At 33.2% G+C, this 22,830-nt stretch overlaps 2 protein-coding genes across 2 annotated transcripts; one reads left to right on the top strand and one right to left on the bottom strand.

Moving 5' to 3' along the window:
* Positions 1-7,782: 7,782 nt before the first annotated feature.
* LOC133198272 (uncharacterized) lies at positions 7,783-8,762 on the bottom strand. The gene is made up of 2 exons (XM_061334391.1): positions 8,722-8,762; positions 7,783-8,315 (listed from the first exon to the last, which is right to left on the bottom strand). Exon 2 carries the CDS (start codon positions 8,275-8,277, stop codon positions 7,783-7,785), a length of 495 nt encoding a protein of 164 aa, XP_061190375.1. The 5' UTR covers positions 8,278-8,315; positions 8,722-8,762.
* Positions 8,763-9,586: 824 nt separating this feature from the next.
* Positions 9,587-16,051, top strand: LOC133198271 (uncharacterized). The gene is made up of 7 exons (XM_061334390.1): positions 9,587-9,642; positions 11,709-11,885; positions 12,573-12,667; positions 13,225-13,342; positions 14,402-14,508; positions 14,867-15,095; positions 15,939-16,051. The coding sequence occupies exons 1-7, from the start codon at positions 9,588-9,590 to the stop codon at positions 16,049-16,051; spliced, it is 894 nt and encodes a 297-aa protein (XP_061190374.1). The 5' UTR covers position 9,587.
* Positions 16,052-22,830: the final 6,779 nt, after the last annotated feature.

Raw genomic sequence — 22,830 nt, 5'->3', positions numbered from 1 at the left:
CGTAATCGAGATGACTACACTATTCCTAGATGCAGACTATAGAAATATTTAAGAAATCTTTTGTTCCTGATACAGTAAACCAATGGAATAGTTTAAGTATTACTACAAGAAACAGCTCAACTTTTAGTAGTTTCAAAAACAAGATACATAAAAAATCAGCAGACCCCCCTCCTTATTTCTGTTATGGTAACAGACGACTTAGTATCATACATACTAAACTACGACACAACTGTATTTTAAATTATGATCTTTATAAAGGAAACATTATTGAGAGTCTTAATTGTTCATGTGGTACACCAGAACACCCATATCATTTCTTCTTTGTATGTGATAAATATCAACATGCTAGAGAGGATCTATTTAGAAACCTACTGTGTCTTATTAAACCAAACACTAAATTGAATATTATTGATTGTCACCTACTTCTGTGGGGAGATGAGTCACAAAATGTTGAAATCAATAAATATATTTTTCAATCTGTACAAAAATTTATAAGAGATTCTGGCAGATTCAATTAATTATAACAGCCTTACACTAAAACTCTAGTTATTTATATATTTATCATGTAATTAATGATTGTTTAAAACAAATATGTTTGTATATCAATAATTTTTTTTTCTATATATAGACCTTGACAGTTGTAGCCATTTATGGTGAGAACTTCGTAAGTTGTTAGAACTTGTGTTCAAACCATTAGTATATTATTTATACAATAAAATATGTTCAAACCATTTATAAACTCAAAACCAAAACGTCCGCGGACGCAAGTCATAGGAAAAAAAAACTTGGAATGGCCTAACTTTTTTCACTAGACTGATATATTCTTCTTTCTTTTCTTTATTAGGGAATAATACAACTGATACAATCAATGGATGTACAAGTCATTCTCTTAAAGAAATAGTCCTTGTGCTGTCTCTCATAGTTGCTTATAATGAGAAAGATTTCATAGAAAGCGGATTTGTTTTTCTACCTAGCTGAAAAGTAACATTATTCGATAGAAAATAGTAAAGGAATCCATACCTTTTGGTGATCACGGAATTAAGAATACATTGTTACGGATCGCCATTATCTTCTACATGGAGTGTGCCAGAATTAGTTATAATCTCAACAGTCAACTATGTGATACGAATATGAATGTTTTATACTATGATGGAAATTATGACGTTATTTTAAAAAATCGTCAATTTAAGTCACCTGAACACTTTTCTTTTAATGAAAAGTCATCACTTCATTATTAGAAGACAATTCTCTTCTTCAGCGATTTAACCTATTTTTACAATACGTCTCTTTTTTCATGATTTACAGAATGTTAGAAGTTCGATACATCATGAAATGTATATGTTCACTTTCGAGTCAGATTATTACATGTAAGACCATTAAATTTAAAAAAAAATTAATTCGACAAAAAAGAATTTTCTCTCTCACTTGTTTAAAGACCGAAAATCTTTTATCTATGTGTAAATAATAATAAAGGGGCTGTACCTCAGACTTTACCATTAAATAAATTCATTAAATAAAAAAATTGAATAAAAATTCACCATTACTTTTCAAATTCATGAAAAGTTTGTTTAATCTAAGACCATATTTGCCAAGATAAGAATTTAAAATCGTTGTTTTCCTTTGCACTTATGAGACAAGAAGCAACTTTCATGGAAGTTATATACACTTTAAGGTTTAACAACAACAGAGTTGCTTTTCTTATATTACGTCATTACTTCCAGAGCAGGAAGGTCTTTTTCCTCTAATCTCTATTGATCCACAAGGATAAAAAAAATTTGCTTTGTTGCTTACTTTTATAATCATTGAAAGGTTGACCAGCTTCTTGTCTCGTTTAAGACTTCAGATAAAATTTCCAAAAGCACTGTCACTAGGTGGATTAAACGTGTAATACAAAGCAGTAATAGACATCAGTAAGTTTAAGGTATCCCATGTAATACAAAGCAGTAATAGACATAAGTAATTTTAAGGTATCCCATGTAATACAAAGCAGAAATAGACATCAGTAAGTTTAAGGTATATTTTATGTAATACAAAGCAGAAATAGACATCAGTAAGTTTAAGGTATATTTTATGTAATACAAAGCAGTAATAGACATCAGTAAGTTTAAGGTATATTTTATGTAATACAAAGCAGTAATAGACATCAGTAAGTTTAAGGTATATTTTATGTAATACAAAGCAGTAATAGACATCAGTAAGTTTAAGGTATATTTTATGTAATACAAAGCAGTAATAGACATCAGTAAGTTTAAGGTATATTTTATGTAATACAAAGCAGTAATAGACATCAGTAAGTTTAAGGTATATTTTATGTAATACAAAGCAGTAATAGACATCAGTAAGTTTAAGGTATATTTTATGTAATACAAAGCAGTAATAGACATCAGTAAGTTTAAGGTATATTTTATGTAATACAAAGCAGTAGTAGACATCAGTAAGTTTAAGGTATATTTTATGTAATACAAAGCAGTAGTAGACATCAGTAAGTTTAAGGTATATTTTATGTAATACAAAGCAGTAATATACATCAGTAAGTTTAAGGTATATTTTATGTAATACAAAGGAGTAATAGACATCAGTAAGTTTAAGGTATATTTTATGTAATACAAAGCAGTAATAGACATCAGTAAGTTTAAGGTATATTCCATGTAATACAAAGCTGTAATAGACATCAGTAAGTTTAAGGTATATTCCATGTAATACAAAGCTGTAATAGACATCAGTAATGTTAAGGTATATCCCACGTAATACAAAGCAGTAATAGACATCAGTAATGTTAAGGTATATTCCATGTAATACGAAGCAGTAGTAGACATCATTAATTTTAAGGATACAAAGCAGTAATAGACATCAGTAATTTTAAGGTATATTCCGTTCTTGCGGCATCCTCTTCAACAGCTATGATTGATTGATTGATTGTTTGTTGTTTAACGTCCCTCTCGAGAATTTTTCACTCATATGGAGACGCCACCACTTGTCGGTGGAGAGCTGCAAATTTTGTCCTATACTCGGCACTTACGGCCATTGAGTAGTGAGGGATCTTTTTCGTGCCAGCACCTACTGCGACACGGGACCTCCGTTTATACGGTCTCATCCGAATGACCGGTCTCCACATCCCACAGTGGGATTCGAACCCGCGACGTAAGGATCAACTCCTTACTTCGCGACTCTAGAGCAGACGCTCTAACCACTGCGCCACGCGGGCGACTCAGCAGCTATGAAAATTGGTGTTTCCTTAACGAACATTTTGAAAACTAGAGACTAGCTGGTCATCGTCAAAGAATTTCAGAAAATTTTATTTCAGACATATTCAAGACAATGTTTCCAGTTATTCTATGAATAAACTGTGATTGATATAATGATTTTTTTTGAAATAAAGTCTTTGACTAAATCTATTGTCAGTTCTTTAACATACTATTGATACTCTGAATAGACTAATGTCTCATGCCAGGCTGTATGAAAAGAATGGGCCCCTAATCCAAGGATACCCTGAATGTGATGGAAGAGGGACATTCTTGGAGTACACCCCGAGGCCGAGGAATTTCTCACCCATGTAAGAATGCATGGATTAATATATCACTTAATTAATTTAAAATCACTTAAGACTATAAGAGATTTAAGCATGGTGGTTGGTATTTATACTTGGGACGTAAATTGGGTGTTTGTTTAAAACTAAAGTTTAAACTTATCTAGGGGAAGGATTGTCATATAGTAAATTTTACAAAATTAATTCAAAATGTTACACAATTTGATTTCATAAAAAGAATCATTTTAATTACTTACTTTTTGACATATGCTTAAAATTATCTATTTAACTATTTTAAAATGTTTAGACAGTAAAAAGGAAATTGTTACTCAATATTTATTTAAGGAATTAGTATCAATCCTTTGCCTCAAAGAGCGTCCGACTCGTATGTGTGATAATTGCGTAAATGTGTTAATTGAAGTTTGAGTGAATGTCGTATGTTGTGTGAGAGGGCCAGTGTTAGAACCGCCGTGGACTACCCCGGACGTGAATATTAGATGTACTGGACATTCCGGCATCAGGAAAACAAAGTTTTACTCGGGACTATTCCGAGTTTTAGAACCAAAAAACGTGTGTGTGTGTTTAGTTGTGTGAATTGAACTCTCCTTTGTTATATGTAATTTAAGGTGAATTATTTTTCGAAATACAAACGTTTACCTTTTATTACATAACTTTCATTAAAATAAATTTTCATCACAAGTTCACTTGTGTTAATAGCAAGCCCACACGTTATTAGTCAGGAAATATGACCTGACTTCCATAACGATTATCGAGGAATGTGTTTGTGTTTTATGTATAGAAAGACATAATTTTGGGAGCTAAATACTGCATACTCATTATTAATATATGTTAATTGTATCCATTGCCGAGAATTTCATCTTTCTTGTTTGAAATAAACTTTCGTTACAATTAATTCCCATAACGATTACCTGTAACCAGTATTGATTTTTTCTAGACATTAACATTATACCAGATATTAAAGTTATACTACATATTAACATTATACCAGGCATTAACATTAACAATTTACCAGACATTAACATTATACCAGACATTAACATTATACCAGACATTAACCCTTACAAAACCGTTTTGTTTGCTGCAGACTTGCAGCAAATTAGCCGCAAGCTTGCAGCTAACAATTTTATTTGCAGGAAGAAAAAGTTGGTATTCGCAGTTGTTCGCAGCTAGCTGCAAACTTCCTGCGAACATTGCAGCTTTTTGCTGCAAGCTTGCTGCAAACTAGCAGGAACTGTACTATTCGCAGGAATATTGCAAGAAACTTTATTAATGTAAAACATTATTTGCAGGAAGCTTGCAGGAATCTTAAGCTAGCTAAAATGCTTGCAGGAAGTTTGCAGGAATCTTTTAAGTTGGCTAAATGCTCGCAGGAAGTTTGCGGGAATCTTAAATTTACCTACAAGTGTTTGCAGGAAGGTTGCAGGAAGCTTAAACATTTAAAAGATGTTTGCAGGAAGTGTGCAGGAAACTTAAGTTTGCAAATTTGTATGCAGTAAGCTTGCAAGGGTCACCAGTTTATCTGTGATTATTCAAATAAAGCTTTCAGAAATTTTTATTTTAAACATTCATTCTGATGTATGATTTCCGAGCATGACAACTAACATAACTTATTACCAAAAAACAACAAAATTTATAATTTAAATTATTTCATTCATTCATATCTGAAAAATATGTGTACAGACTGAATGTTCAAAACAAACCTTCTTTAAAGTCATAAAATTTACAGATATATATTAAATGTTACATGTACAAGTATTCATCAGGGGGTTAGAAGCAAGATCAAAATGTCCTAATAGTAATGTTCAGCAGAGAAACTAAATTTAGTTTACACAGTTTTCAGAAATACATACATGTACATTAACTATTCAACAAAATGTAGATTACTGGTAGATCTTTATCAATATGTTACACAAACACAAAAGCAAAGACCCCGTCCTCCCCTCAAAATTAAATGTTTTATCAAATACTAATAACTTTTACCCTGCAAATAAAAGGAACATTTCAAATACAAATAGCATCAAGACAAATTAAAAGTATTATTTTCAGACAAAAAAAACTTTTGGACAAAGACATTTTCATTTGAATTATTTTTTTTAACCAGACGTTAATTTTCGATTTTGTCTATTATGGTTTAATCCGACTCGATAGTATTTGGAAAACTGCAGAGAAAGATCTTTTCATCAGGCAATTTCTCTGAAAAATTTAAATAAACCACAACATTCATTATTTTGGACACATTTACAATGTGAACATTATTTGTTGTCCTGGCCATTTGTATGTGTGGAATGTCTGCATTTAAAAAGTTGCTCTCAACAACTGGCTGTTTTGTACACTTCAACTCATTAATTACAGCTGTTAAATCCGACTTACAGAGACACAAGTCATCAAAGCATTCACATGACTTTGCTAAAATGTAATATTGAATTTGGCCATAATGCATTTCTTTGTCTGAGAGATCATAATAAGTTACTGTGTAGGAATTTCGCATCTGTACTCTAGTATAATCCAGTGAATGCACAATCCTTCCTCGGAGTGAAATTCGCTTGTATGACAACATTTTGGATGGCCTGAATTTGCACTCATTCATAATCTTGCTAAACATGTCATCTGTTAATACAACAATACTGCTCTTTCCAATAGGATATGATGCTGAAGAAGTTCCAATAACAGGTCCTATAGAACTGTGTTTGTGATGCAATTTGTTGGCAAAATCAAGCAGTCTTTCATCATCAAAATCTTTTATCATATTTGACATGTTTTGCAGAATGTTTAGACCACACATTATCTGCAGTTCAACATTCTGGGTCCCATGAAATAATTCCATCAGTGTGCCATTGATATTTTCGAAAGGAAAACATGAATATACCCAAAGAGGCCCTAAATCCATAACACATTGTGGCAGATGTAACAAAGAGTGCATATTTAGGGTTACATAACGTTCTCCATAGAGAGATGGAAACATGTGCACAAAATATGACAACAGTTGTTGACTTTTTTCTACGTCTTTGCATGATACACTGTCTGTACACAATAAAAATATGCCTTGAACAAAACAAGCAAAATGTAACAAATAAGCTCCAGGAAGAATATCGTGAAGTATTGGAAGTGAATAAAAGAATAACCAAGAACGCAGTTCTGAGGCTTTCCAGTATTTGAAGTGGTCAGACAAGGTTCTAGGAACACGCGTAATGATTGAAGGTGGTTTAATCATCAGAAGTCTTTGATCAATAACTTCAACATAGCTGGAAATGGAGAAATTCTCTTTACTGTTAGTGGTGCTGATCCATAATTTTGTAAGCAGTTTGGTAATGCCAAGAAGTACCCCATGCATGTAGTCAATAGATGTCGACTTCACAAAGTCATATGACATTAGAGTCATCAGAAATGATGGACCTTTTATTCCATTTATTGTTTTACGGTTTTCTGTTGCAAGAACAGCATCCCTAAGGCAATTTTCAGAGGTTCTCTTTTCATATTCTGGTAAAGAGGCATCATATGAAAATGTATGAACGCTTCCTCCCTTTTGAGTCTTGTATGTTTCTCCTGGATGTAGACATTTTAGGCAGCTAAACTGCCCATTAAATTGGTTGCAATTCAATACCAGACTTTTGGCTGGAAGATCTGCAGTTCCACAAATTAGAAATGCTTTGGTCAAGAGTCGTTCATTATCCACTTCATATTCAATTCCATTTGTTTCAAGCATTTTGAGTGACTTCATTAGTGGCTTTGTAAAAAGGCTCATGAAAGGTTTTGACTCTCCAAACCAAAGTCCACACAGGATCATGTTTTCTTTCATCATTCTTTGTCTATAAGGGAGTTCATTAATAATCAAGTAAAATGGCCACAAAGAAAACTTTGAACTCTTGAAAACTGGAATTCCATCTGTGTTCCAAGAAAAGGAAATATTATATGGATTTTCGGGTGACAGTGGACCTCCCAATTCTGATAATTTCTTGTATATTTTGCCATCATAGATATCTTCAATACCATCTACTTGTTTTTTCTTCCTTGAAAATTTAGACTGAATAGCTTTCAGTATCCCAGGTCCTTGCATAATTTTTTTCAGCTGTTCTTCCAAGGGTATTTCTATAAAATAGTCCTTGTTTTTGACACCGCTGAATGTTCTTCCACAGTTTTTGGATGGGCAGACTTTGTCATCTTCATTAATATTTGTCATACAATTCTTGCAAAAATAATGCTTTTTCAGTGGAGACTGCATGTCAGCAAAGTAGCTTTTAAACATGTATATGCTTTTCAATCCAGGGTGTGTATGTAGACAATGAAGACTGAGCCCCACTGATAGAGTGACAAATGGCATATAAAAGAATCAAAACCATGCTGTGGTGTATACTCATTGAGTGTCCAGGATAAATGATAGCCTCACTCTGAATCAAGTTACTTGTGTGGCTCTCCCCATTTTCCTGATCAGTAATCAACAGGTTATCTTCATTTTCCTCAATTATTTCATCTTCGTCACCAGGGATCAAATCCTCCAAAGAAAAATCATCTTCTACATCATTTTCTGTAGTTATTTGGTTCTCCATTATTTCACTTACAATTTCATGAAATGGTTTTTTGTTGGTTAAATTTGAAGAATCACCTTCTTGCTCTGAAACTTCAACGTTTGGTGGACAATTGTCTTCAGAAAAATCTGCTCCAGTAGCTTGGGTGTTCTGAGGTACCTTTTTGGGATTAGTTTTAGAGTATGTACTAGGTCTGACTCTCCCCATATTGTCAATCTTCCGTTGCTTTTGTGGTTGAGAGCTCTCTTAAAAAAGAAAGAAAACAAAATAAGACAAATTATATATAGTTTGTTGCATGAAATTTTAAATAAATAGAATTGTTCAAATTTCTGAACTAAATGTGTAACATTACAGTGGTACATATAGATTACAGAGGCTTATGATATGCATACCAACCATTATATATGAATCCTAATACAAGTTACTTATCATAAGGACTTATGTCGCTATGACGTGACCACGAATGGGATGTCGTTAGATGTTTGAGAAGCGGTAGGGGATTCGGAACATCTAATTTTAATTAGATTGTATGCATGAGAGACAAAAACTAAATATATAGGTATCTGTGTTGATCACCCTAACAGTTGCAACTTAGCATATTAGATGTATATAATTCAATTGCCTTTAAAATAATTAATTTTATTTTTTTACCTTCTCTTTCAATTTCCTTTGCCAAGTCTTGATCAAAATAAAACTCTGGGTTTCCATGCAAGCACCATCTTCAACAACGCAACCATTATCGTCTGTAAACCGAAAATTAAAACGTATGTTTATTTATATGTCAGCAGAGAAATTTATATGTCTTTGATGTCAGCTGCATGTAGAATACAGTCTAATAAAGGTGTATCAACTCACTCTACAAAGTGAAATATAGATGTGATGCATAAAATGTAATGCAAATTGTTTCTAGAGGTATTTATAGGTTCTTGCAGTGACAACATTTTTGCAAATAAGGAAATCAAAAGGGCTTGGTACAAAAATTCGTTAATTTTTCACAGTTATTAGTACAAAATACATAATTAAAGAATGTGTATTTATTAAGATACTTCTTTAAAATTTACCACATACCTTCATCTTCTACATTACAAATGTTTTCGTCTTTTTCTGGATCAAATATTTGCTTCGCTGCCATTTTCCTCCTGTGTTTTTCATTACCGGAAGTAAACAAGGGACTATTGCATTCTGGGTAATCCTTATTATAACGAAACGAAAAAATCATTTACCCCTCATCAACAAAACATTGGATTGCTTTTTTTTATATTTATATCAGTTTTTTTTTTTCATTTTATTTTTTTATATATAAAACGAAAATAAACCGAAATCTGTTTTTTTAATTACTTTGTGAATACTTTCGATTGGCTAAAAACTGTTCGTATCTCTTACATGCGAATATATTGACCAATCGTAGCTCTTGGCGCAATTCTTGACTCGAGTCGAGCCAAAACGTTCAGCTGCAACTCAAAGCACGTTATAAAAGTTCAGCGTATCTGCCACTGAGAATATGCCTATAGGAAGAAATGGTTGGAAGAAGAAAGGTTAAACCTCCTGGAAGATTTTTGGAGGGAGTTATTGGTATGTATACTTATATGATATGTTTAATTTTTTTATATTTAATTTTATAAAGCGTATTTTGGGGGTAGTTTACGTTATTATATCGTCAATATACTTTATATAGCGTTTACATCGTTAGTACAAAGCTGCAATTAACAAATATTGACAGATTTAAAGGTCAACTACTGAACTAGTGTGTCATCCGGTATAATATTATGCAGAGTATATAAAGTGGAGAAAATTGTATCGAATATATTTAAAAAGAAAAAGCTAAACATGACTGTGCGTCCTTTTATAATGATTAATATTAATTATTTTAAGGCATTGATTTAATTGACTATAATCACAATCTTTGCTAGTTTCTTCCCATCCCAATGTATTCTCTTGTTTAGTTTCAGTTTGTAATTTAACAATGGGTGGGTGGGGGTATACAGCCCCAGGCTGATTAAAATCAAACCTTCACTAGCTCCTTTTTATTTTGATTGTTGCAAGACAATCAAAATAAAAAGGAGCTAGGGAAGGTTTGATTTTAATCAGACTGATACAGCCCCTTTTGGGAATTTATTAAATTTCTACACTGAAAATGTACTGACTGGATCCACCTTGGCAATTAACATGGTAGATTAGAGTCCCATTTCTGGAGAAAAAATGACCTGAAGCTGAACACTTCTCATAAATAGGCACCATCACACAGGTATATAAACCTTTTGTTACACCAGATTGCACCCTTGAAAATCGTCGTCAACGTGTACCCGAAGCATTCCTTTCATGGTCTCGGATTTTTTTGCATTTATTCCTTAATTAATTCATGAGCATTTTCTGTTTGTAAATAATGCGTGGACAATTTCAAACCTTAGTCTGGTAACTTTACAATATATTGTAAATTTACTAAATATGCAACCTATAGTGTACATACTTGAAAGTACCCATGGAGAGATAGAACTACATATAGCAATTAATTAAGGGTTTATTGATGGAATAGAGCATACTAAAAGTGAGCATATATAGCATATATATATAACACCTGTCCATGGCAGGGTTTGACATTAACTTTTATAAGTACTTGACCAGTCGGGCTACTTCCCATATTTTTTAATAGCCCTGACCGTAAAATTGTTAGCCCTGACCAACATGCAAATTTAATTTTTATAATCACCAATTTGAATGATGTAATTTTATATATTTTTTATATATTGTGTTAAAATTCCATTAACACAATTAATTTAGGAATGACTCTAATTCTTGGCCAAATTATTCGAGTATAACCTGGTTTGGGTCAGTTTACGCTATATAATCCGCGAAGCGGATTATAAAACAGCGTAAACTGACCCAAACCAGGTTATACTCGAATAATTTGGCCAAGAATTAGAGTCATTCCTTATAATTTAATTTTAAAATCATTAAATAACTATGGGTGTAAAATTTCGTTGCTTTTTATTAGTTCAAATTTGCCGCTCAATAATACAACCATAGTAACGGAAGTGATGGGAAGCGAGGGGAGGTAAAAACTGATACATAGGCCTAGCAGCTTGTTTACATGTGGTAAGATCGAATTATTGTTTGAAGTTAAAGGTATATTTATTCAATCTGGAATTTTCCATGAATCCCGAGGACTGGAAATGAGAGGATTGTATGCATACAGATGATTCAGCTGGTTGTCAGGGGGGTGTGTCCCCATACCAAACCAGGTTATACAGAAATAATTTGTGTTCCTTTTTGGATATTAACCAATCAGAGGCTAGAATACAAACAAAATTAAATTATTCTGTAAGATTGTGCATCTTTCAATGAACTATGTACTATTTTTACCCAATGCTCGCTATTTGTTTACATCTGCCATGCTGCAAATCCTGACCCAATGGAAGCAGTGTTCAATATAATTTGTAGAAAAAGGTAAAGCCACAAAGACGAAATTAGAGTTAGTGTCTTTCACAAATATTAGCAGGTCACAAATGAAGCTCATAAACGAGATAAAGATAATCTTGTTCTATCTATTGAAACATTGTTTTTAGTTCCCAATCGCCATACAATCTGCTTAAAATTGTATTTGTATTGATACATGTACAAATTTAAATTTGTGGTTTCAGTGTGGTATGTTGTACAATTTACGTTGGATAAGGAGCTCAGTGATCCAATATCTGCTGAAGATGTAGAAGATGATGATGGCAAGACGGCATTAGACAGGACTTTTGATGTTGGGGATTCCTGTTCAGGGATGTGGAGGGATGGGAATTCATATGAGGGGAAAATTGTGTTTGCATCAGGTATTCTATATTAAAATGATATTGTGGGGGGAAAAAAGTAATAAAAGAAATAATAAAATGGGAATGAAAATAAATGTTGGGATTCACAGTGAAACAGTTTGCACAATTCAGGATTAAATAGTTTTCACTGAATTTGAATTTTGTTTATATACATATATTACATATGCTGTGTTTTTCTAGTAGGGCAGCTGTGAAATTGATTTGAATACCGTTTTCGTTTATACTCAGGCTTAGAAATGTACATGGAGAAACTCGTGCTAATATGACGGCACAATAAGGCTACAAAGATGTTAATAAAAATGTAGCAATATAGGGCAGTGAAAAGCTACGTAGCACACTTCATGAAATATGCCTATGTGACAAGTCTGTGTGATTAACACACCAATAGCTCACACAAAACTTAAGAACATTTCTTAAATGTACGTTTATTTTGACAACAAATTGGAAGAAGTTAGATTGTGTATTTTCTTATTTCTCATTTTATTCTGAAACCTCAAAAATCAACCTTTTTGTTTGTGGGAAAAAGCAATTTAAGATGAAAATGAAATTTTAAAAATAAAAATATATGTTAATGGTTTTATTTCTGCTAATATTTCATCAGGAAACAATTCCTGACTTACTTGGTGAATGTTTGAATGTTTATTCCTATTAAACAACTATCATATAGTGTGCATTCCTTTTTTTCAGATGATAAAGAAAAATGCTCAAAATATGTGAAAGATAAAAGGAAAACGAACAAAGGGAAGAGGAAATCAGAAAGTGAACTAGTAAAACAAAAAAAGGTAACAATTCAATTGTATTATTAAATACACAATGCCGTTTCTCCAAGCTGGAGAAAAGGATCACTTAATGCCCTCCTAGGAAAATTCAAATATATGTAACTATATATCCAAGCTTCATAAACTATCAGGGACCGACGTTGACCCAAAATTTAGGAGACTTCTCCCTTGGAAAAATTTAGAGAGAAGTTATCGGTCTAACTGATAGACTTCATTGGTTTATCAAAGTAATTTCATTTCTTGCATATAGTATGCACCTTTGATGTTTAATAATAAAATTCACTTTTCTGTTTTCATCTTTCCATATTTTCAGGGCCTTGGCAAAGATATAGTTTTATTACAATCTCTTGAAAGCTCTTTTTCAATAATAAATTCATATTAAAAAATAAACACACACACACATAAACAAAATAAGAACTGCATGGTTATCCTATGTGTACTGTTGTATAATAACTTAACATAATGGTGGACTTTTTCATATACACATGTATATATCTATAAATTTAGATTGCTAGTTTGATTTATCTGATTCTCATGTAATAAAAGAGAAGTAAAAAGAGATATTGTTTTCAGAAAATGCAGAAAAAAAGAAAAAAGAAGAAAAGCAAAGAGTGGAGACAGCTATTAAAGATGCAGAGGAAATTTTTAAGCAATGCATGCCAACTTCAAACAATGTAGGTAATAACACCGTAGCGACTGTAACTAATCAATGCTTAGCTGTCTCAAACCCTTCTGCACCTCCCTCTGCACTTCCCGTTTCTCTCCCGCCTGTCTCAAACCCTTATGCACCACCCACTGCACTTCCTGTTTCTCTCCCGCCTGTCTCAAACCCTTATGCACCACCCACTGCACTTCCTGTTACTTCTCCCCTTGGCTCAAACCCTTATGCACCACCCACTGCACTTCCTGTTTCTCTCCCACCTGTCTCAAACCCTTATGCACCACCTACTGCACTTCCTGTTACTTCTCCCCTTGGCTCACACCATTATGCACCACCCACTGCACTTCCTATTTCTTCCCCACCTGGCTCAAACCCTTACATACCACTCTCTGCACTTCCTGCTTTTTCCCCACCTGGCTCAATCTCTTACACACCACCCTCTGCACTACCTGCTTTTTCCCCACCTGTCTCAATCTCTTACACACCACCCTCTGCACTACCTGCTTTTTCCCCACCTGTCTCAATCCCTTACACACCACCCTCTGCACTTCCTGCTTTTTCCCTACCTGTCTCAATCCCTTACACACCACCCTCTTCATCACTTTCAGCTAACTTTGATAATCATTCCACTTTAACTCCTTTAGATCAACGACCACAATCTCCTGTATCAAACCCCTTAACAAACTTTACCTCGTTAACAAATTCAGAATTTCCTCAATCCAATGCAATGAACGATCCATGTGAAACCTGTATTGTGAAAGATCAAAAATATGAGAATCTTCAAATGTACACTGATCAGGTAGAAAGGGATCTTGAATACTGGAGAGGAGAAGCGACCAGATTAAAAGACGAACTAGGTTCTTTTTTTTATTTATTTACCTTACATTTAATTATTTTTATCATTGAAATCCTACCCCCAAAATAATTTTTTTATTTATATACATGTATGTTCATTTGTATAATTTAAAAATGTAATCTTTGAAAACTTTAAACTTTTTATGCATGAATAAACCATATACACGTTTAATAAAAGTTCTAGTGTCTTTGTTTTAAGTTAGAATGCTTCATAGTTTTAGAATCCCGGAAACAAGACGATGAATCATGTGCAAACAATGTAGCCTTATTCTCGAGTGAGGACCACTACATGCCCAAAAGAGGCATCAAGATAAACAAATGTCATTATGTAAGTGTGCTTGCTTCTCTGTGTTAAGTTCATACACGCTTGATAAGGCTTTCTTATATGTTCATTGCCTTTTCCTGATCTAATGAAAATTCTTGAAAAGTTGATTTTTAAATTCAGAGGTGGGGGGGGGGGGGTTCTATCCTGAGTCAGGAGAGGCCAAACATTGTTCTAAATTTAGCCAAATTTGGTAAGTTTACTAAATGAATACTAATTTCCGTAATAATGCTGCTGGGTCTAACATAAACAAAGTTTGTGCAAAAGCAAAATTTATTTAAAATTCAGGTGAAGAAATCAATGTATAATGAAAAGTTTTCACTCTCCAGGGTTCTTTATATAGTTAATTTTTTCCCAATTGTAGAAAATCCTTGAAAATGACACCCCAGTACCAACAGGATACACAGAACTGGTTGAGGGACAACCCCTCCTGGTGCCTGTCCCCTGGTTACACGACATACAGGGGACTTTTAAAGGGAAGACAAAGTCATGCGCTTTTAAATTGATGCTGAATGGGTTTTTTCAACCACAGGACGTGGTTGGAAAAACAGGATGCGCTTTGGCGGATTCTGTTGTAGGAAAAGCCCTGAAAGGTAAAATAATTTTTCTAAATTATACCCCCCTTCAAAGAAGGGAGGGCATATTGGTTTGCTCTGTCGGTCCACCAAGTTTTCGTTCATTTTCTTTGGAGAGGTTGCAAATACTGCAATGAAATTTGGCATACAGATTAATCATAAGAATATCTATGTCAAGTTGTGTTTTAGGTACGATCGAGCCATTTTTGCCAGAATTATGCCCACTGGACTTTAGAAAAATTCCAATTATTTTTTTTTTTTGGGGGGAGGGGAGGGGGCATAAGTGTTTCACAAACATCTCTTGTTTGTTCAAATTTAGAGTTAGCAGAATGCATAAATGAAAATTTCAAGTTAATTTTAATTTGCATTAGATACAGTTGGGCTAGAAATATTTCTTCCACTGGTCACTTGGGTTATCACCTCAAATTTTTACTGGTCAAACTCACTGTCCCACTGGGCCAGTAGATTTTAAAAAGACTGGTTAAAAATCATAATAATAAAAGTAATTCTGATACTTAAAAGTACAACTTAATAAACAAGAAATGACAAGTTAGACACTTGACCCTGTCAAGTTAACCAGCTTGACAGTGAAGAATTTTGTAACGCATAAAAAATACTGACTCAAAGGGCCCATGTTCTCTGCAATGCACTAACCCAGTTCAAAAATTCACTGGTCCCGGACCAGCAGGCCATCAATTATTTCTAGTCCTGTACAGAGGATCAATATGAAATTATATTTGCTTATTTTTCTGTCTACTTTCATTTTGTTCATAGCAACTGTACAGTGTATATTTATGTACATGTTTCTTATGTCTTTCTTTTAATTGAATGGAAATAATTCTTTGCTTTTTTGTGTTTTAGCTTATGCCTTAAAGACATTTGGGCTTAACAGCAGAGCCGTAATAACTGCTCTTAATGAAAAAATTGGAACAATGGTTCGAGCCCATAAGAGAAATTCCAAAACACCCGAGTGAGCTGGCAAAAAAAAGAAAAGATTGAAAAAATGTTGAACTGAAACCATGAACAGTGTTCTTAAGTAGTTTCTTTTTTGTTATATACTTAAAACATCTATTGTAAATATTTGCTCCAACTTCAGCCATTAGACCTGCTCTTGTTTAGTTTTTTTTCCAGAGGTACAAACTGAGTAAATAGAACAACTTTTTTGTTATTTGTGAAAATGTATTCAACTAATGTTTTTTTATTCATTACATGAGTTAATTAATCACTGTTTCATCATTTTATCTAAGTTAAAATTCAAATTCCAGTGTTGTGAAGGTTGTTCTTGAAAATAATTGAATTAAATTTTGGGAGGGGGTGGAAATCCAACTAGTGAGAAATCCAATTAATTTTTTTCCACAAATGTGATAACATATTTTCCTAGTCATGGTTGTGCTTTTAATTTTCATTTATTTTGATAATTTCTGTATTTTGGATTTTACATTTTATATACTGTTGACAATATATATGCTTAACCAGTGTGCATTTTTCTATATATTTTTAAATTAATTGTTGCAAACTACTTTTTTAGGGCTTTTGCAAAATTTGCATAATACATGTATTGCTGACAATTATTAGGGAAAAAATTATAGATATTTTTTTTTTACTTACATTTTTCATATAACTTTTTTTTTCTAGTCATTGTTACTTTAAAAGGTTTTATTTTTTGTTTCTTTTACTATTTGTAACTATTGTACTTTGTTTTATGCTTCAAAGACATACTTGCTAAATTGTTTTGAAGTTTTGTAGGTATGTGTGAGGTTGTTTTTTTTTTTTACAGTCTTTTTTTATATATGAATTATTGTTTTAAAAGTTCTTTTCTTTTAAATAATGGGACTTTTAATATTGGTTTTTCCTTTATATGTTAAAAAATAACTATTAGTTAATTTTTCTAGAATGTAAATAAATACTACTTTTGATGAAATATTTTCTGTTGTTAAATTGGTAGCATAATATAATTAATAGTTTAATTATACAGCATTTGCAGCAAGAAGCAAATTAACAGCAATGTTCGCAGCAAGGTTAGCCGCAAGTTTGCGGCAATGTTTGCAGCTGGCCTCTCTATATGGGCATTGGATTGTTAGCTGCAAACTTGCCGCAAACTTCATTTGCATGGTAAAATCATTGCTGCAAGCTTGCAGCTAATATGCCGCAAACTTGCGGCAATGAATCCTTCTTATAGAGAGATTTTTGATACTTGCGGTTAGTTTGCAGCAATGTTTGCTGCTAACTTGCAGCAATGTTTGCTGCAAACTTGCGGAAAGTATTAGCAGCAGGCTTGTTTTTTCGGTAAGGGAACATTACACCAGATTCGTGCCTGATTTAAAGTCATGTTCTACCATTCGATACACACCATGAGATAATGAAAATACGTCAATTTCAAGTTAATTTCTCGTTTTAACGAGATAATAAGTCGTTTTCACGAGATATCAAGTCGTTTTCACAAGATAATATGTCGTTTTCACGAGATAATTTCTCTTTTTAACAAGATAACATGTCGTTTCCAAGGAGCAAATATCTCAATTTCACGAGATTTCTCGTTTTCACGAGATAATATGTTATCAGGAGAGAATATGTCGATTTCACGAGATAATACGTCTTTTTCATGAGATAATTTCTCGTTTTCCCGAGATATTATCTCGTTTTCAGGAGATGATATGTCGTTTCCACAAGATAATATTTCGTTTTCACGAGATAATAAATCGTTTTCAGGAGATAATGTCTCGTTTTTACGACATAATATCTAGTTTTTACGAGATAATATCTCGTGAAAACGAGAAAATAAGTCGTTTTCATGAGATATCTCGTTTTCATGAGATATCTCGTTTTCACGAGATAAATTTTTCCTGGTATTTAAAAAATAATAATTACGTGTCCTAAATGTACTACCGTATCATTACACGTAGTCACATAAAAGGATCTATTTTTTGCATACTGGTCAATTTAAAACAGCAGGACAAGGGTAATATTAAGAATTAAGCATAAACATATATAAATTAGAAATTGGAGCCAACAATCAGCATTGACTCCAGCGAGCATAACTAACACAGATCACCTACACTGTAAAAAGTAGTGTTCAATTTTAACATGTTCATGTGTTATTTGATCCACGGCAGTGTTAAAACTTGAACGCATCATGTATTAAAGGTGTAAAATCTTAAACGCATAGTGCATTTAAGTATTCCATGTACTCTGCTTTAACATATATGTGTTAATAGCTTCTTCAGTCTTCTTGCAAGTTTATTCAATTAATATTACTAGTTTTCTTTTTAACTTTGATTTTATGAATATAAATTTCTAGCTTGTGTAAAAATTCTGTAACTCCCCCGACTGATATATTTTCTAAACAGATATCAATACCTTAGTATACAAATATGTGTATATAATTTTAGGTGTATATATCAATTTATATGCATTACATGTACACTGACATGATTAATAATATTCATTATTTGTTTGTCAACAATATCATTAAGAATCCTTGAATTGTTTTTGTTGAAAAAAACCCCACTTAAATGCAAGTAACTATATTGTTAAATAACACCAGTGTTAAAATTAGAAATTATTTCATTAACACATTAAGTGTATTATCTTCGTGCCTGGCCTCTCTCTAGTTGACCTATACATGTAACCTTTTGCCGCCGCATCAGTAATTTCTTTGTTTCAAAGAAAGCGGTCAGCAGAAAATTTAAAGAAAGGATTGCCAACTTCGGTGTGTTCTTGTGTGAAAGGGTAAATTGATTTTTGAGTAATTTTTACACAAACTGTAATAAAAATATTATCTCAATAACATTTTAAATATATAATTATTTTTTTCAAAACTGTTATCATAAGCACTTGAATTATGCATTCTTTGGTCGGTTGAGTCAAGTAAACAAAGAGTAGATATTGTACTAATTTGTAAACGTTTTCAAAAACTCTAGCTCATTCTTTTGATTTTTAATAGGTTATTTTATGATATTTAGCACACTTACAAACTTAAAAGTATTTGCTTATGCATTTCCATCATTTATTTAGATCGAATGCCCAGTCAATAGAAAACCTACCATCAAAACATCTCAAAGGATCTCGAGTCTGAAGAGGAATATCCCCCTTTAAGTGATGAAGAAATTGTTGTGATATACGTCGTTGGAGTCGGATGTAAAATATTAGAAACTATGAATGCACTGGACTACCCAGTAATTTACGGACAGGTTTTGGGTATTTTGCAACTCTGGGTGCATGGTCGGTGATATTTTTACACAAAACAAAACTACAAACTGGAACAATTTAGTGAGCAATTTGGACATGTATATGTTAAAAAATAAAATTATTCTCGTAAAATGTGTATTTATCTTTGTTTTTCCCAACAGGACAACAGACAAAAGGAAAATAATGAGGATTTTATTTTTCAAAAAATGTGTTAACTGGTTAACATCAGCTTTGGAATTAACACGTTAAAGTGTGAATTAAGTGTTTCCAGGGGTTTTAACGTGTAATGTGTTAATTTTATGAAACATTTCTACATGTTAATAGATCAACACACACGTTAGTGTATTTACACTTTAACGTGTGAATTAAGTGTTTCCAGAAAAGTGTTAATAATTGTGTTAAATTATTTACACTTCTTTTTACAGTGTATTGTATCATCGAGACAGGTCCATGTGATTTAAGTTTCCGCATATCAGTAGTTGTTGGTACAAAGAAAATCTCTTACTGCTCAAGGGCCACTATGTGTTAAGTCCGGGACTAAATGTACAGCTCCCAATCGAAAAGTGATGGAGTCCCAGCATGAGTAAATAAATTTAAAGGGTAACGTAAGCAAACAAACAAACAAAAATACTGAAGATGAATGACCTTTTTATTTTTCTAAAATTTAAATCTCTCTCTCTCTCCCTCTATTTGTGTGTATGGATCTACTATATAAAAACGTCGACGAAATCAGATAGCCTGTTTTGTTTAATCCCTCTCTGAATTGCAGATAAAGTTCGTTAACTAGGACGTATAAAAATCTTATCATAACAACTGACTGCTGAGCACTCTGTCGATTAAGCACGTACATTTACATACAATAATACAAAAATTAAAACATGGAATTGCTTAGAATACGTATGGATTTTCCATATTCTAATTTTAGATATGAAAAAAACACACATTGTGTTTGCGTACCAATTTAAAACATTATCTCCATATTTTTTTCATTTAGTTAATATATGTAATACTAGATTTGAAAAAAAAATATTTAGAAGTTCAAGTATTAAAAATTGTCTTTCTTTAATGCTTTCGATTTTAGTTCGTGCAAGATTTTAAGCTGCTGGTTTTTAATTATAAAAATGTCTTAAATCAGAAATATTTTTAACGCTCTTCAGATGAAAAACACAAAGCTATGAGACATTATTTCTTCCTCTCAAGCTCACGGATTCTCTGTAACATTTACATGAAGTACCTGACAAAGTAAACTTCATTCGTAAAACATAGACACAAATAGACAATTAAATTTAATTGATGCATCGATTGACAGGTTTCGTGTCGTAAACAGTTTACTATTGAAAAATCTTCCTAAGTAGATGAAATATTACCCATCACCTTATGGTGCGGTTGGATGCACATTTATCATAGATATTTAACTGATCAATGCATACAACGACTTACAATTGATGTCCTTTTTCTTTGAACATAAAGGACCTTCTCTTTTTTTATTTTCAGTCACTGACTATTTGAATGTCGTTGCAATTTTTAGAACAAAAATTAAAATAAGATTCATTTGTATTATGAGCCTTCTTTTGTCAAAACACCTGTGTTCCCCAGCAAATCGTCCAGATAAAAGCACAGATGTCTGCATTAGTTTGAAACTTTCTAAGGGAATAAGCATAATACAAGTTAGAACGAAACCTTATTGAAACCTGTTGGTGGAATAAGACATCGCAAACACATTGCAACCAACAAACAAAATGGTATTTTTAGTTTTTAATCAACCTTGTCCCTGATAGAAAAAAAATATCATTTCATTTGACTCGCCCGTCAGTCAATCAGTGAGTCAGTCCTCAGTCCTGTTTTTTTTTTTTTTTGGTCAAAAACATTATACTACTTGCAACTTGTTGCGTGGGGAATAATTATCTTTTCGATGCAGAACGACACACTGTGTCCTAAATATCTGCAAAGTTTGCCGAAATTCTGTGTAGCGGTTTAGAGGAGTTGCGCTGACAAAAAAAAAAAAACAGGATTGACGGACTGACGAACGGACGGATCAAAAACATTATACCTCACGCAACTTGTTGCGTAGGGTATAATTATCTCTTCTAGTTAACTGAAAGATGACTGCATGAATATGTTTCATCTCCCCCCCCCCCCCCCCAAGTTTTCTGTTTTATTCGCTCATGTTTTTATTAGTTATTGTAACTTTTCGCCCGTAACCTCAAGTAAGCTATACGCATTTATGGCTAGATATTATATGTATATAGCAAGATTAAGCGATTTTGTTAAATTGTGTTTTTTTATTTAAATATTTATGTTGTAGTAAATCCGACGCCGACAGACAAGCCAACAAGCCTCCCCTTCCATCAATCCAAGCTAGGCAACGCTTTTTCCTGTTTGTACCGAGAACTTCTGTACTATCACGTCCATGTTTTTTTTTTTTTTTTTTACACCTGTGTACTATAATTGTCAGTTATTCATCCGGTATTAATTCTGACCTTATACCTACATGTAAATTCTTGGTCTACAGTTTCTCTGTTAAGGCAGATACATTTTTGTGCCTGTTTGTACTCAATACTGGATTCTTAATCTTACGATCACCTACTGTGACACGGTCTCATCTAATTTCCCTGTCTCCACGTCCAACACACCCTCGAAGGATCATGCGCGGATCTAGGGGGGGGGGGGGGGGAGTTACTACAAGTATATACTGAAGCAAATAAAAAATGACTTTGGACCCCTCCCCCTAGAAAACGTGGACCCCACAATCACCACAACGAAATAGGTGTTTTTTATGTATTAGAAATGGATTTTTTTTTGCTCTTGTCAAGAAATTTTTGGGTTGGAATTTTTTTTTGAATGAGTTGGACCCCCCCCCCCCACCCCGTGGAAAAAAATCCTGGATCCGCGCCTGAGGATCAACTCTTCACTCCAGACTTTCACTCTTACCTCTGATGTCAAGTTCCCATAAACATTGATATGTTACAATGTCAGAAGTGCACGGTGTAGAATAAATGTTGGTGTAATGTAAACTTATCACTATTACTACAAATCTGAATAGTTACAGCCGTCATCATCTTAATATTTACATGTAATTTGTACAAAGACATTGAGAATGTACGTATGTATCCGATCCTGTAATAGTATTTCATTATTTGGGGACGACCATTTGATTTTGATAAAGGATGGGGGTCCAAATTTTAGAAATAGTCTGTTCTCGAAAATGTTGAAAATGTTGTAATGACATTTATTACACAAAACAAGACAGTTAACAAATACACAAATATACACAGATAACGAGCGCACACAGCAGCAAGTTATTATGTATGTGAGGCGCACACAGCAGCCCCAGACCGCACACAGCAGGTCGAAATAGTTCACAGTGGTTACCCGTAGGTTCTTCTTCTTCTAATACACAAAAAGGCGTGACGTCATACGCACACATACACATAAGAGGTTCAACACGGGAGTACATACACGGGCTCAGCACAGGATACATATAACGAATTGTACTTCTGTCCTCAACTAGCAAGAAAATAGTTCTTGACTGGTACTACCGTCCCCCATCCATAATCCTCTCCTG

The sequence above is a fragment of the Saccostrea echinata genome, unplaced genomic scaffold (genome assembly GCF_033153115.1).
Source record: "Saccostrea echinata isolate AGI-Se365-2 ecotype Australia unplaced genomic scaffold, CSIRO_AGI_Sech_v1 ptg000033l, whole genome shotgun sequence".
Classification (NCBI taxonomy): domain Eukaryota; kingdom Metazoa; phylum Mollusca; class Bivalvia; order Ostreida; family Ostreidae; genus Saccostrea; species Saccostrea echinata.
This window is presented reverse-complemented; position numbering and strand designations above follow the sequence as displayed.

What these genes read in the sequence shown, in the direction of transcription:
- LOC133198272 (XM_061334391.1), bottom strand. Translation starts at nt 8,277, where the DNA reads ATGGGGAGAGTCAGACCTAGTACATACTCTAAAACTAATCCCAAAAAG.
- LOC133198271 (XM_061334390.1), top strand. Translation starts at nt 9,588, where the DNA reads ATGGTTGGAAGAAGAAAGGTTAAACCTCCTGGAAGATTTTTGGAGGGA. An exon ending in AACTAGTAAAACAAAAAAAG is followed by an intron (nt 12,668 to 13,224) that starts GTAACAATTCAA and finishes AAGTAAAAAGAG; the next exon opens with ATATTGTTTTCAGAAAATGC. An exon ending in AGATAAACAAATGTCATTAT is followed by an intron (nt 14,509 to 14,866) that starts GTAAGTGTGCTT and finishes TCCCAATTGTAG; the next exon opens with AAAATCCTTGAAAATGACAC.